Raw genomic sequence first — 14,069 nt, forward strand, 5'->3', positions numbered from 1 at the left:
TGTGTTATTTTATTTTGCAAATAAGTAAATAAGCGTACTAACAAATTTAGCAAACGAAAACTTACATATGGGTGCGAAGTCAATTTTTTTCTATCTATGAAGGGAATGAAACTCAGGTAGGCTTCCACCCTGAATTCCTTTTTCGTTTTCGGTGATACGAATTCCCCGTTTGGGTGATCCGAAAGTGCCATGCACTGCAAGAATTGCGAAACAAGAAATGAAATACTAAACTTACACCCAATGGAACGTAAAAAATACACCCAAATCAATACAGAAAATACACCCAAAGTTCGGAGAAGTAACACTTACCACAATATCGGGGGGGAGACAGTATATTTGTTCTTTAAACCTCTTTTCATTTTTGTTGTTGAGGATGAGGCAGATGGAAGATACAATCTAGAAATATATGCCAAAATCAATTTTACATTAATAAGCATTGTAATTGACTTTGGTGTAAAAAGATTAATGTTATTCTAATATTACCTGAGATTCTATATCACTTTTTGCCTGGAGGGAGGCAAGGTGCATTCTCATCAAAATGTATTCTCCTTGGCCAATCAGAGTGCACATTTCCTCATACTCATTAGTATTGCCATCTGCATCTTCCTTCAGTCTCGTCCCCCAGATGTAGCACTTTTGTTTCATATCATCTGGAATTTGATTCATTCCCCCAGGAGTTTCAAACTTTGCAGAACTTTCTCCCCCAATCTCCCTCTGAATTTGTGAACTTGTGTTTTTTCCTTTCGCCGCGCTGCTTGTTATTCTTTGGACCAAACTGTCCAATTGTTCTATCAAATTCGCAGCTTCTGGAGATTTTTCCCTTTCTGTCTCCTGCGTTGACGCCCCCTCCTGGCTTGAATCAGTCAATCCAAGGCTGAATGATGGCACCCCTGGATCTGTTTTAGGAACATAGGATGCTGTCCGTGCCATCATCAACAGGGCAGCAGCGTCTTCTGCGTCTGGATGACTACGTCATCATGTATAAGAATAAGAATAAGAATAAGAATATATGGATGATAAGCAAAGATTGATTTTAGTCTGATGAACTTACATTTTAGTTGGAGCTGGGGGAACCGTGGGTGTGATCTCTTGAAGTTGTTTGGGGGTTTCAGGAGTGCTGCACAGTTACAAAAAATTAATCACGGCATAAAAGAAACTAATCAGGAACAATATACACCCAAACTGTTAGCTAATATACACCCAAACTCTAAACAAATATACACTCAATACTATTTCTTACGTTTCTGTAGTCCCTTCAATCTGTAGCATAGGGGTTGGTTCAAAATCTGTCTCAGTGGTTGTTTGGGATGCCGGCACAAAAACCTGAATCGGGACTCTAAACAAGAAGAAAAATGAAAGGTTAACAACGCCTTTGAAAATAATAAGGTTATAAGGTTGAAATATTATTGGAAAACTCACATTGCAAGCACTTCCGACGGTGTCTGTTCCCTCACAACCATCATATTTGAATCAGACGGACTCAACCTAAAATACACCCAAAGAAATTCAAGAAATACACCCGAACAATTCAAAAAGAAGACACGCTTTGTTTTTTTGAGAACTTACATACTTGCAGTTTTTGCTTTTTTTTCCTGCCTTTTTTTCTTGAATAAAATAATAAAGGGCTTTTTTTTCTAAAAAAATATATACAGAATTAGAAGTGGAAGGGTAATAGAAGAACAAAAGTAACGGTTATTTGAAAGAGAAATTACATGCTCTGTGACGGCTGGTTTACACTACTCTGTTCTGTGTGTCCTTGAGAGGAAGGAGCATCACTTCCCAAGTTCACAGCCGGTATTCTAAAACAGATTTGATGTTATTCAGACAAAATAAGATACAGGTATAAAATATACCCAAATGAATGCACAAGATACAACCAACCGAATGGACAATATACACCCAACACAACAAACTTAATATCCCAACTTATTAAACAACATACACCCAACTTGATCCACAAAATACACCCAAATGGTTCCACAAAATACACCCAAATCATGATAACAAGATTTTATTAAATAATAAAGCTTCTTACGTTTCAGACGACACATAGCGACCTTCTGTCGATCGCAGGTCAGGTTGGTTCTCCCTGCGAAACAAGAAACAATTATTAGCATACAAAACACAACAAAATATGAAATAGACAGCCCAGCAAGACATACCCCTCTGCAGCAGATTTATCAACGTTTTGCCCTAGCCATTCATCCAGTTCGTCACTTGATATTTCATATGTCTCACTACATTCATAAAAGAAGATGTTAACAAAAATAATTACGATGATAGACGGTAATATAGCTTACGAGGTACTGTACCCGTCAAAGTATTGGTCTTCTTTAGGAGGTGAATCCTCCACGACAACTTTTGTCTTTTTTGGTTGTGTTCTGGGTGGAAAAAAAAGAGTACCAATCAGAAATAAAAAATTAATTTTATCACAGAATATTATGCAAAGAAGTGCTTACTTTTTTGGTGTTGTTTTTGTTTTTTTCTTTTTCTTCTCCTTCTCTGCAGGTGATGATTCTTCGCTCCTATAAGTTAATAATAGACACTTCAGTTAATACACGAAATCTTTATAATGAAGCCAAAAGAAAGGAGTAATAATTTCAGGACATTACTCATCACTTGGTTCAGATTCAGATTCTGAATCAGAATCTGACTCCTCTTGCCTCTGCTTTCTTTTTCTGGAGTCCATTCTGGAAGGTAAACAATGATTATTTAGAACATACTAAAAATACACCCAACGTGATCAACAAAATACACCCAACTCGAAAAAGAAATTACACCCAAGTATGGTACTTAATTTTTCCCCTTTTTGCTGGGGTGTTTTCTTGCTGAATCCTCTGAGTCTTGTTGAGTCTCAGACTCAGAGGTAGAAGTGTCACTGTCAGTAGCTGTTTCTGTCTCCGAAGACAATGTTGGACTCGCCTTCCTTTTTTTTGTTTTTTTTATTTCTTGTTTTTTTCTTTTTTTTTCTTTTTTTTTTCATTTTTTCTCTTGCTCTTGTCTTCGCCATCTTCACAATCCCCTGAAACATGAGATATTTTAGCTAGCAGCATTCAGGTAAATAAAATACAACCAACATATTATGTTTACTTACCAAAATTTCCTCTCTTTCTGCAGTCATTCTTTCCACCAACTGCTCCTTAGTCCAGTTCGCAATCCAAGGCTTTAGTGGTCTTTCAGCCCTCTTCTTGCCTTTGTTTTCTGAAAGATGAAAGTATATTATCATCAGGGCAAAGAGGCAGCCATCAATTGCCTTCTTCTTCTCCTGGTAGTCTGTGATGCCCTTAATTATGAAGGTCAAAACATGTCCCCCCCAGTTTCTCTCCGATATGCCGTCCATCTTAAAAATTGGGGCCAGGTGCACGGGTGATATTTTGTTTATCGTCGTTGGCAAAAGGAACGCCATCTGTATGTAGAGGATGAATATCCTCTTGAACATCAGGCGTTCCTCTTCGCTGCCAACGCCGATTTCCATCATTTCATCGGTAAGACTTTTGAGGGTCTTACCCTGAAATCTTCTATAAATTATTTTGTCATCATCAGAAAGTTGCTTATACTCAACTTTCTCAGGAAACAGATTTCCTACAAAAAGGAAAACAACAAAGTATCAATATCGGTTCAAACACACCCAAGCATCAACCTTAAATACACCCAAGCATGAACTTAATATACACCTATAATTTTGAGCTAGTTACCTGTTGCATTGATGCCAAGCGCATCACCTATTGTCTTTGGTGTTATTTGGAAAGAACCATATTCTGTCTTCAGTTTGTTCTTCCTAAGTTTGAAGTTGTTTGCCAGTTCCCTTAAGAGTTGGTGATCCACCCTTAGAGGTGGGACGTGCATCAACCCACCAAATCCGAGATCCCTGACAATTGCCTTCTTCTCCTCAGTCATGTTTCTGAACTTATCACTCAGGAGATGTGTGGCACACTTAAGGTCCTTTGTTTGGTTTCTTGCTGCCATTTTGTCTGAAACGAAAAATACACCCAAAGACATCAGTAATATACACCCATATATATGAGTCAGATACACCCATTAATAACAGTAAGATACACCCATAGATATGATTCAGATACACTCATTGATAACAGTGAGATACACCCATAGATATGATTCAGATAAATCCATATATATCAGTCAGGTATCACTCAAACATGCTTCAATATCAAATTAATTGAGATATCAGTAAGATACACGCATATATGAGTCAGATACACCCATTGATAACAGTAAGATACACCTATATGTAAGAATCAGATACACCTATTGATAACAGTGAGATACACTCATTGATATTATTCAGATACATTCATATATATCAGTCAGATATCAGTCAAACATGCTTCAATATCAAGCCACATTACAAGTTCAAGCAGTATTCACCCCCAATCTACGGAATAAACCCCCAAAAATCAACAACAATAGCAGGAGAACTTATTACAAGAACGTAGAATGACGTAGAACTTAGAAGAACAACGTAGAACTTGGAAGAATGACGTAGAACTTAGAACAGTGTAACAAAGAAGCAACAATAATAGTAAACCCTAGAAGAACGACGTAGAAGAAAAGTAAAATATACAGTAATCTTAATGAACTTACGTTGAGTGTTGTTGCTTTGTTTTCTCTTCAGATTCTTCACGGAGAGTGTGATGTTGTTTTGATGGAGGTTTCGAACAACGATTTGTATATTTTGAACTTTGATTTTTGCTCAAAAATGGGAGCATTTCCTTGTTTTCGAAGCGTTTTGAGAAGTGGAAGAAGTGGAAGAAGTGGAAGAGTCTGCCATACGTAACCGTTTGTGTTGAGCGCGTGATTTTGACGCGCCATGTTATGTTTTTTTATGCGCGTGTCTTCGATTTGGGCTGGGCCAACTTGAATGCTTGTAAACTTGTATGTGTAGCAGGCCCGATTAATTAATATGTACAAAATATTTATAAATATAAATATAAATTATTATTAATTAAATAAAATAAAAAATAATAATATTTATTAGTCATATTGTATTGTAGTTGAGGCCAAGATGTAGCTGATTGCATGAAATTTCCAACACAAATCTGATGAATATTCTTAACAAACTCTCAATTGGCTGCATTACAGAAAAACTATTATTTATTCCAACCTATCTTTTAAAGAATAATATTTGAAAAATAATAATACACAATTATTTATTTAGTTTAATATTTATAATTATATATTTATTATATTTAAAATTATCTATTTATTTCAATAATAATTAATGAATATAAAATAAAATATTAAATTATTTTAGACTGAATTTTACTATTTAGTAAATAATTTTTTTAAAAAAAGGTGATAACTCTATCATATCATATCACATTAATAATATTGGCCTCATCATCCTAAAATGGCAAGTGAGGAAGGAATCCAGAAACAACGACAAAACAAAATACATTAAAAAAATAAAAAACTATATAGATATAAAAAATCGATCATTAAATTAATTATTATATATTATGTATAAATATATATATTATTTAACTTATTTTTAATATATGTTTTATATTAGTCACTAATTTAATAGTTGATGTTTAGTGTACATCTAGTATATATAATTAAAACAAAAATTTCACAATTATTATATATAAAGCCTTGGTTCTTCTAATAATTAAGTACCGTCCCCTGCACATATAATTATATATCCTAATTAAACACATTAGTCACATTAATTAGAGATTTATTTTAGTTATATATTATATATTAGTATAAGAGAATTTGAAGTTTTGAACTAAAATTCAACATTTCAACCATATTTTACTACTCTAGATAGCAACCCTCTCGCAAAAAGATGAGGATGGGTGGGTAAGGAAATAAAATTTGGCGTGTATATGTATACACATAATCAAACCAAATATAAATCTTTATGTTCCATGGTGCATGCATTGTTTGTTTCCATGATAAACAGTAGGGGTTAAATAATTAAATTAAAGGGTTATTATTTTGTTAGTTATACACGCAAGATATGCATGTGCACGTATATATAATATTTCAAATTTTAATCATAAAATCGTTTTGTTGATGATCCATGCGGGTGTAAGATTAGTTAAGATTGTGGATGTTGTTGAATAGAATTTAAAAATTGAAGAAATTTTCAAATAATGTAACACATAAATTTTCGATAATGTGTTGTATAAATTAAAGGTGAGCAGTACATACATACAGCTTTGCCAGAAGAAACCAATGTATATATATTCATATGTATATAACACATCATCATCATTATCATATTTTACAAGCTAATTTAATTTCTTTTTTTCTGATAAAAATTCATATTAAGTTGTCTTTACCAACCTCAAACTTGTATATATGTACACGAAACTTCATTCAATTTGGAAGTTTGTACAATTCTGTTACTATAAATAGGTTTATTTCATTCATTTTGGTACATCTTAAGTCAATAAGCTACTACTCTATAACTATAGCACTTGCATTGTGTATAAATTAATAGTAACAAATACACACTTTAGGGTTTGTTAGAGTTGAAATTGAGAATTGAAATGAGGATGGTTAAGGAAATTTTGGGACAAAGTGTAGTGGTTGAAGCATTTTGTTTTGATGCTTCTAGAAGATGTCACACTCATCAAAATAATAATAAGAAACACAAAATTTCAATGTTTCCCAGTTTCTCTTGCTCATCAATTCTGTTGCCCATTGTGAAGAGGAGAACCACCTTTGATGATTTGATTAGTAGTAATAAGAGTCTCCATGATGGTGGTGGCGTAACGTTGACGATAAGTGCAAGTGTTACTATAAAGAATAGTAAGGAGTTCATGGCAATGATGCTTCATTACTTTGATAGTTTCAGCCATAATACAACTGGTGGGGATAGAGGAATCATCATGCAGCTAGTTAGCACTCAAATTGATCCCAGTAAGCATGCACTTTTTTTTTTTACATAATTCTAGAAAATATTATTTTTTGATAATTATTTATGTGTTTTTTATCTCTTATTTTTGTTTTTCAATACCATCCAAATAAAGATTAATAAAATAATAAAATACTTACATATTATTTTCAAGTTTTAAAAATAATCTTGTTAGTTAACCAACTACGCTACCAACCAAGTAACTATTAGTTGAGTTGAAAAAAAATCTAAAAATTACAAAAAATATATAATTTACTCCAAACAATTAATTTTACCTGAAATTCTAGTTCTCTAAAATATTCTTTAAAACAAATAAAATTGTAAACTGACAAAAAAAATAAATTATTATTAAATTGTTCATTTCTGTCAAATTTTAATTTTATTCTTAAACTCTTGCTTTTTTTTTATTCTAGGACTTGTTTGGGTAAATTTCTAAGAAAATATCTTTTTTTGAATTATTTTTTTTTAAAAGATTTTATGAAAAAGGAAAAATAATTTTATATTTAGGTATCTCATACAAAAAGATCTTTTTATCTATCAATTATGTTTGAGTATAACGATATAAAAGTACCTTTTTGTATATTTATTAGGTAAAAAATATCTTTTTTTTAGAAAAAAAAATTTTTAAAAAAAGATATAAATTACAGTTTCTCAAAAAATATTTTTTATTTTTTGAGTACTTTTACTTTTATTACTAGAAATTTATGTTAAAAAATTAAAAAAAAAAGATATTTTTTATTAAAAAAATCTTTTTTTTATCAAAATAATAACGTCCAAATAAACGCTCTATTAATTTTTTTACACAAAAACCATTTTCTCATAAAAACATGAAGCTAAACCAATATGAATGATTATTATTTGTGTTGACTCGTTGTGTGATTTGCCCTAATTGAATTGAAGCAACAATGGAGGGAAAGCTGAGCAAGAGAGCCGTACTGGATTGGACAAGAGAATTATTATTTAATGGAGGTGGGGATAGTGAGAGGTCCACTCACAAAGTTGAATTTGAGATTGACTCTAATTTTGGATTTCCGGGAGCCATTACAGTCACAAACAAATATGACAAAGAGATCTTCTTGGAAACCATTTCCATTGAAGGAGGCTTTGTGGAATTTTCTTGCAATTCTTGGGTTCAACCTGAAAAGGTTCACCCAGACAAGAGAATTTTCTTCACCAACAAGGTAGCCATTTGATTATATATTATTATATTTTAATTTGGTTATTATATCCACCACAAATAAATTAAAAAATGAAAATTGTGTATCGTTTATTATTAGGCATGCTTACCATGTGACACAGCAGAGGGTGTGAAGGAACTACGAAAAGAAGAGCTGAGACAAAAGAGGGGAGATGGAAATGGAATGAGGAAGGTGATGAGTGATAGGGTTTATGACTATGATGTCTACAATGACTTGGGAAATCTAGACAAGGGCATTCAACATGTTAGGCCAATTTTGGGAACCAAACAACATCCTAATCCTAGGCGTTGTCGAACTGGCCGTCCACCTGTCATAACTAGTGAGTTTTATATTCATCTTAATTATTTCTCTTTAATCACGTGATATTTTCGTGCCTAAATGATAGTTAAAAACTACTAAATAATTTAGTATATTTGATTAAATTATTAAAATATAATATATATTAATATTTTAGTTTTGACTTTTTATTAGGGGTGTGTATGGTCCGACTCGTCTTATCTCGAAGATTCGGTCCGGTCCCGAACATTTTAGGGGTTAATTTAGCTTGATTTCATCGGATTTAGAGTCGGATAAGGGTCTCAAAAATAGATCCGATCATTATTTCGGATCAGATCTTGGCTAAGGCGAATCCGGTTTCACCTGATCCATATGCACCATAAAAAAATTAAAAAAGATATATATATATATTTTAAATTTATTTTAATATTATGTTATATTAATTATAAACTTATTGTTTTATTTTTAAACACACTTGTTGAATTAGAAAATAAATCAAAGAAGCATCAAATTAGAATTTATGGACAAATTCAAGTTCAAATATGGATATCAACTTTTTGGTAACAAGTTTCTTCTTCATAAATAAGTGCATCGTAAATAAGTTTCTTTATAAATTATTGTTGGAAAAACTACCAAAAGTACCCATGAAGTTTACGAACGCTGACAAAAGTACCAATAAACTAAGGAAATTAACGTTGTACCCATGAAAGATGGGTTTCGTACGACGAAAATATCCAAACCCTAATTTTTTGTTAATTTTTTAATAAAATTCTCAAACTACCCTACCCTAACCATATTCTACCGTCACTCCCTCTCTTCTCTTCTTCTTCTCTCCTCACTTATCCCTCTCTCAAAAACCCTCACAGAATCACAGAACTCTCCTCCTACCTCTTCATTGTCGTCCGCCATCCACCTACTCCATTACCGCCAATCTCTTCCCCCTCTCACTACTTCTCCCTCTCACTATTAAGGTGACAACAACACCTTCATCGCACGCATGTGACCCAACCTGAGGAGAATGTCGCCGTGGCGCACCTGTTGCAGCCGAGGAGAATGCGCGTCTGACCCAGCCGAGGAGAATACTGTCGTCGCACACTTGAGAAGAGAGAGGGGTCGTGGTGCTCTTGCATGCAAAAAGCGGATTCGGTAAAGAGAAATCAGAGAAGAAAGAGAGGCGGCACTGTAGATGGAGGTTCTGCCATTGACGATGTTACAGTTGGCGAAGAAAAATGTATTTCTTTTTTTTAAAACATTTTATTTTATTTTTATTCTTTTCAGAAATTGATTTAGTTACTACTAAAATGATACTGTTCTATTTTTTTAAAATCTGCTTCTATTCTTTATGAATGCTGAGATTGATTTACAGAAGATCCAGTTGATGGCTACTTCTACTTCTGATTTTTGCTGAAATAAATTTCAAATTGGATGAATGAATTTGTTGATTTTTTATGGTTGATGGCTGTTTCTACTTCTAGTTTTGCTAAAGTGAATTGAAATTGGATGAATGGATTTGAAAATTTTTATGTTTTAAGTATTTTTTGGTGTTTGATTAATTTGGTTTGGGTATGGATTATAAACTTATGAGTGATCGGTTGAGGTCCGATCCTTTACCACCACCACACTACCATTGATTTCGGTCTGGTTTATTGTATGACTAGTTTTGGACTCTATGGCAAGAGTTGGTGCAAATTGAGTTATGAAAGGTTGAAAAAGCGAGTTGAGGTTGAGTGTAGGGTAGTTTAGGAATTTTATTAAAAAATCAACAAAAAATTATGATTTGAATACTTTTGTCATACGGAACCCATCTTTCATGGGTACAGCGTTAATGTTCTTAGTTTATGGGTACTTTTGTCAGCGTTCGTAAACTTCATTAGTACTTTTGGTAGTTTTTCCATTATTGTTAAAGCTTAAAAGACCCGGTTTGAACCCGATATAGTTGTGACCCGAAAATGTTTAGGTTTCATTGGGTCTAAAGTCGGATTAGGGTCTAAAAATAGACTCAATGTATATTTAGGGTTGGGTCTGGATCAGAACAAACCCGATTTCACCCGACCATAAAACACTCCTACTTTTCATATAAGTAATCTGTCACTGTTATTCTGTTAAAATACTTAATATGTGCATTACTATTAATTAATATGATTAAACACATTTTGAATAATTTGTAACCATATATATGCATGTGACAGACGAGAAATATGAGTCGTGTGTGAATGCATTCATGGAAACATATGTGCCAAGAGATGAAGTGTTTGAAGGAGTTAGAAAGGAGGCACTTGATGTGGAGAGAGTGAAAGGTGTAACAAGAAATTTGATTCCCTTCATAAGAACTTATATAACTAAGTGTGGAGTCTTTAAGGAGCTATTAGAGATTAAGAACATATACAAAAGAAGGCATCAAGTGGATGCAATGAATCATACTAATGAGGAGAATGGGACACTTTCTATTGATGTTAACAAGTTATTCCAAGATTCCTTCGAAGAGTACTTCAAATTTAGCACTCCACACATTATAAGTGGTATGTCAGCTAATAATAATAACTTCAACAACTTAACGTGTTAAATGACTATTAAGTAGTTTCAAATTGAATATTATAATGAACAGAATTTGCTTAAAATTAATATTATAGGGAATGGTGGTTGCTGCATAACAGATGAAGAACTTGGGCGTCAGGCCTTGGCTGGCGTCAACCCTTTAAGCATAAAAAGGCTTCAGGTATATTTAATTTTACCATTTGAATCAATTTTGAGAAGAAAATAATTCTATAGAATTATGTTACGTATGTAAATGATAATGAAAAAAAAAAAAAAGAGTACTCATCTAAAACGTTTTTTTTAAGATGTTTTTTAGTAATTAAAAATTAAACTATATTATTTTTGTTAAAATTAGGTCAGACATCGAAAAAATAGTTAATCAAATCTTGAACTGGTCTAAATTAATATTATTTTTTATAAAAAATAATTACAATATTCTTATTATAAAAAATGATTAAAATATTCCTATTATATATATTAATTTTGATAATCTTAAATTCTAACCTTTTACTTCTTAAATATTATATAGGGTCAGTTAGGCATGTTATAGTTAGTTATTTAACTATTTTTTTTTCACATTATATATTCTAACTACATCAAGCAACCTTTCTCAGCCAATTATTAGAACATGTCGAGTAGTTATTATGTTTTGTCACGTTTGTTTTAAAACTTTTATTCTGATTACTTGACACGTTTGTTCTAAAATTTTGTAGACTTTTCCACCGGTGAGTGATTTGGACCCCTCCATGTATGGTCCACAAGAGTCCGCTCTAAAAGCAGAGCACATAATTAGCCACTTGGACGGCATGTCCGTACAACAGGTATACATACATAGTTACATACACATATACATGGCCTTCTATGAATTCTTGTACAATTTATAACACCCAAAATTATTTCTTTTTTGAATATAGGCTATAGTGGAAAAGAAGCTATTCATTTTGGATTACCATGATGCTTATATGCCCTTTCTAAAAGGGATCAATGCTCAAGAGGACCGAAAAGCATATGCAACTCGTACCATATTGTACTTGACTAGAATGGGAACTTTGAAACCTATTGCCATAGAGCTGAGTCTTCCTGAGGGGGAGCACCAACAACAACAATCCAAACAGGTTCTAACACCTCCATTGGATGCCACTTCTTATTGGTTGTGGCAACTTGCCAAAGCACATGTTTGCTCCAATGATGCTGGAGTTCACCAACTTGTTCATCACTGGTATGCAACTAAATTAAATCCTTACCTTTTTTATACTCTCCATCTTGTAATATTCATCAATCATCATGTGGTCATGTAATATTGAAAGAAACCAAAGTTGAAGTCAAATGAACTCTATAACGTATAAAAGTAATACTTGAATATTTTTATATCAACATATTTATTATTTTATTTTGTCGAAAATCGATTTTTAAAGAGTATTCTTAAAGTACATCATGGAACTGTGTTGAGTTTTTTTGCTGTTTAACAAAATTTTAGCGTTAGGTTGAGGACCCACGCGTGCATGGAGCCATTCATCATAGCAGCACATCGCCAGATGAGTGTCACGCACCCTATCTTCAAGCTCCTAAAGCCTCATATGAAATACACACTGCAGATAAATGCATTGGCTCGCAAGGCTCTTATCAATGGTGGAGGCATCATTGAATCTGACTTCTCTACCGGCAGATACAGCACTGAGATCGTCTCGGCCGCTTACAAAGATTGGTGGCGTTTTGACATGGAAGCCCTCCCAGCTGACCTTATTAGAAGGTTCGTGTACATTAACGATTCTTATTTAGGGACCTTTAAACATAATCTCATGATCATTGTCCTGAACATTATGCAGGGGACTAGCAGAACCAGACAGAGCACAACCTCTTGGGATAAAACTTACAATTGAAGATTACCCTTATGCAAATGATGGGCTTCTTATTTGGTTTGCTTTGGAGAGGATGGTTAGAACTTATGTGAACTACTACTACCATAATGGCCTAATGGTACGGTCGGACACTGAACTCCAAGGGTGGTACAATGAGGTCATCAACGTAGGCCATGGTGATCATGCACATGCTACTTGGTGGCCAACACTTGCCACTCCCAGAGATCTTATCTCAGTCCTCACCACACTCATTTGGATTGCTTCAGTTCAGCATTCAGCAGTGAATTTTGGGCAGTACCCTCTTGGCGGGTACGTCCCGATGCGCCCGCCGCTGGTGAAGAAGCTGCTACCCAAGGAAGGAGATCCAGAGTACAAGGAGTTCTTGGAGGATCCCGAAGGTTTCTTGTGTTCTTCCCTGCCGAATATGTTTCAAACCACCAAGTTTCTTGCAGTGCTTAACATACTCTCTCAGCATCCGGAGGATGAAGAATACATAGGGCAGAGAAGGGACTTGTCAGATTGGATTGGTGACCCTAAAATCATAGAGGCATTCTATGATTTCTCCATAGAGCTAAAGAGAATAGAGAAGGAGATTGAGAAGAGGAATAAAGACCAGATTCTTAGAAACAGATGCGGTGCTGGGATTCCACCATATGAATTGCTTATAGCTAGCTCTGGTCCTGGAGTTACTTGTAGAGGGGTGCCTAATAGCATAAGTACATAGATATCACACAATTGTGGCGTAGAGTAAACGAGGTGGATGTTAAATCAAATGAATCAATCATATTTCTCCCTCTAAGAGTAAACGAGGAAGAAACCCCAAGAAAGGGCCAAGACAATGTCACCGACGGTTTGCGGGAGCCAATCCCAGTATAAGCAGGGCATTAGCTAAAGCTTAAGGTGCCGTGCTTTATGTTAAGGTAAGGAATGTCTCTAGGTTATTTATGCCTCTAAGCTGTGTGTGGTTCAAATATTACATTATTATAAAGATTCTATTCTCATGGGAATTAAAGATATCCAAAAAGATGGGAATTGAAATGATGGTATTTTGATTTCCTGAAATCAAACTTACTCCGGAATAGTTTTTCAAACTTTGAACCAAATACGGGAATATGATATTCTCATCTTAAAATTCCTAGGAATTATTTATAATTTCTCAAACCACACACACTCGGATAGGGTGTTTGTTGGCAAGTTAAAATTTTTAATGATGATCATACCTGCTTAAGGGAGACAAAAAATAGATTAGTCAACAGAGGGTGGTTAGTAAATAAATTGGTAAAAAAGCTTAGAAAATATCCAAACCTAAGGTTC

At 33.8% G+C, this 14,069-nt stretch overlaps 1 protein-coding gene and 1 long non-coding RNA gene across 2 annotated transcripts; one reads left to right on the forward strand and one right to left on the reverse strand.

Annotated features, from left to right (window-relative positions):
* Positions 1-1,714: 1,714 nt before the first annotated feature.
* LOC112729313 (uncharacterized) lies at positions 1,715-2,520 on the reverse strand. Its single transcript, XR_003166474.3, has 4 exons — positions 2,313-2,520; positions 2,163-2,237; positions 2,036-2,089; positions 1,715-1,799 (listed from the first exon to the last, which is right to left on the reverse strand). It is a non-coding gene; the product is annotated as an uncharacterized lncRNA (long non-coding RNA).
* Positions 2,521-6,440: 3,920 nt separating this feature from the next.
* On the forward strand, positions 6,441-13,798 carry LOC112730234 (lipoxygenase 3, chloroplastic). The gene is made up of 9 exons (XM_025780331.3): positions 6,441-6,891; positions 7,787-8,067; positions 8,164-8,404; positions 10,551-10,880; positions 10,992-11,077; positions 11,610-11,717; positions 11,811-12,115; positions 12,380-12,646; positions 12,723-13,798. The coding sequence occupies exons 1-9, from the start codon at positions 6,519-6,521 to the stop codon at positions 13,477-13,479; spliced, it is 2,748 nt and encodes a 915-aa protein (XP_025636116.2). The 5' UTR covers positions 6,441-6,518; the 3' UTR covers positions 13,480-13,798.
* The last annotated feature ends 271 nt before the right edge of the window (positions 13,799-14,069 follow it).

The sequence above is a fragment of the Arachis hypogaea genome, chromosome 12 (genome assembly GCF_003086295.3).
Source record: "Arachis hypogaea cultivar Tifrunner chromosome 12, arahy.Tifrunner.gnm2.J5K5, whole genome shotgun sequence".
Lineage (NCBI taxonomy): Eukaryota > Viridiplantae > Streptophyta > Magnoliopsida > Fabales > Fabaceae > Arachis > Arachis hypogaea.

Coding starts and splice junctions, on each gene's coding strand:
- LOC112730234 (XM_025780331.3), top strand. CDS start 6,519: ATGAGGATGGTTAAGGAAATTTTGGGACAAAGTGTAGTGGTTGAAGCA. Junction 11,078..11,609: donor TAAGCATAAAAAGGCTTCAG/GTATATTTAATT, acceptor AAAATTTTGTAG/ACTTTTCCACCGGTGAGTGA. Junction 12,116..12,379: donor CACCAACTTGTTCATCACTG/GTATGCAACTAA, acceptor TTTTAGCGTTAG/GTTGAGGACCCACGCGTGCA.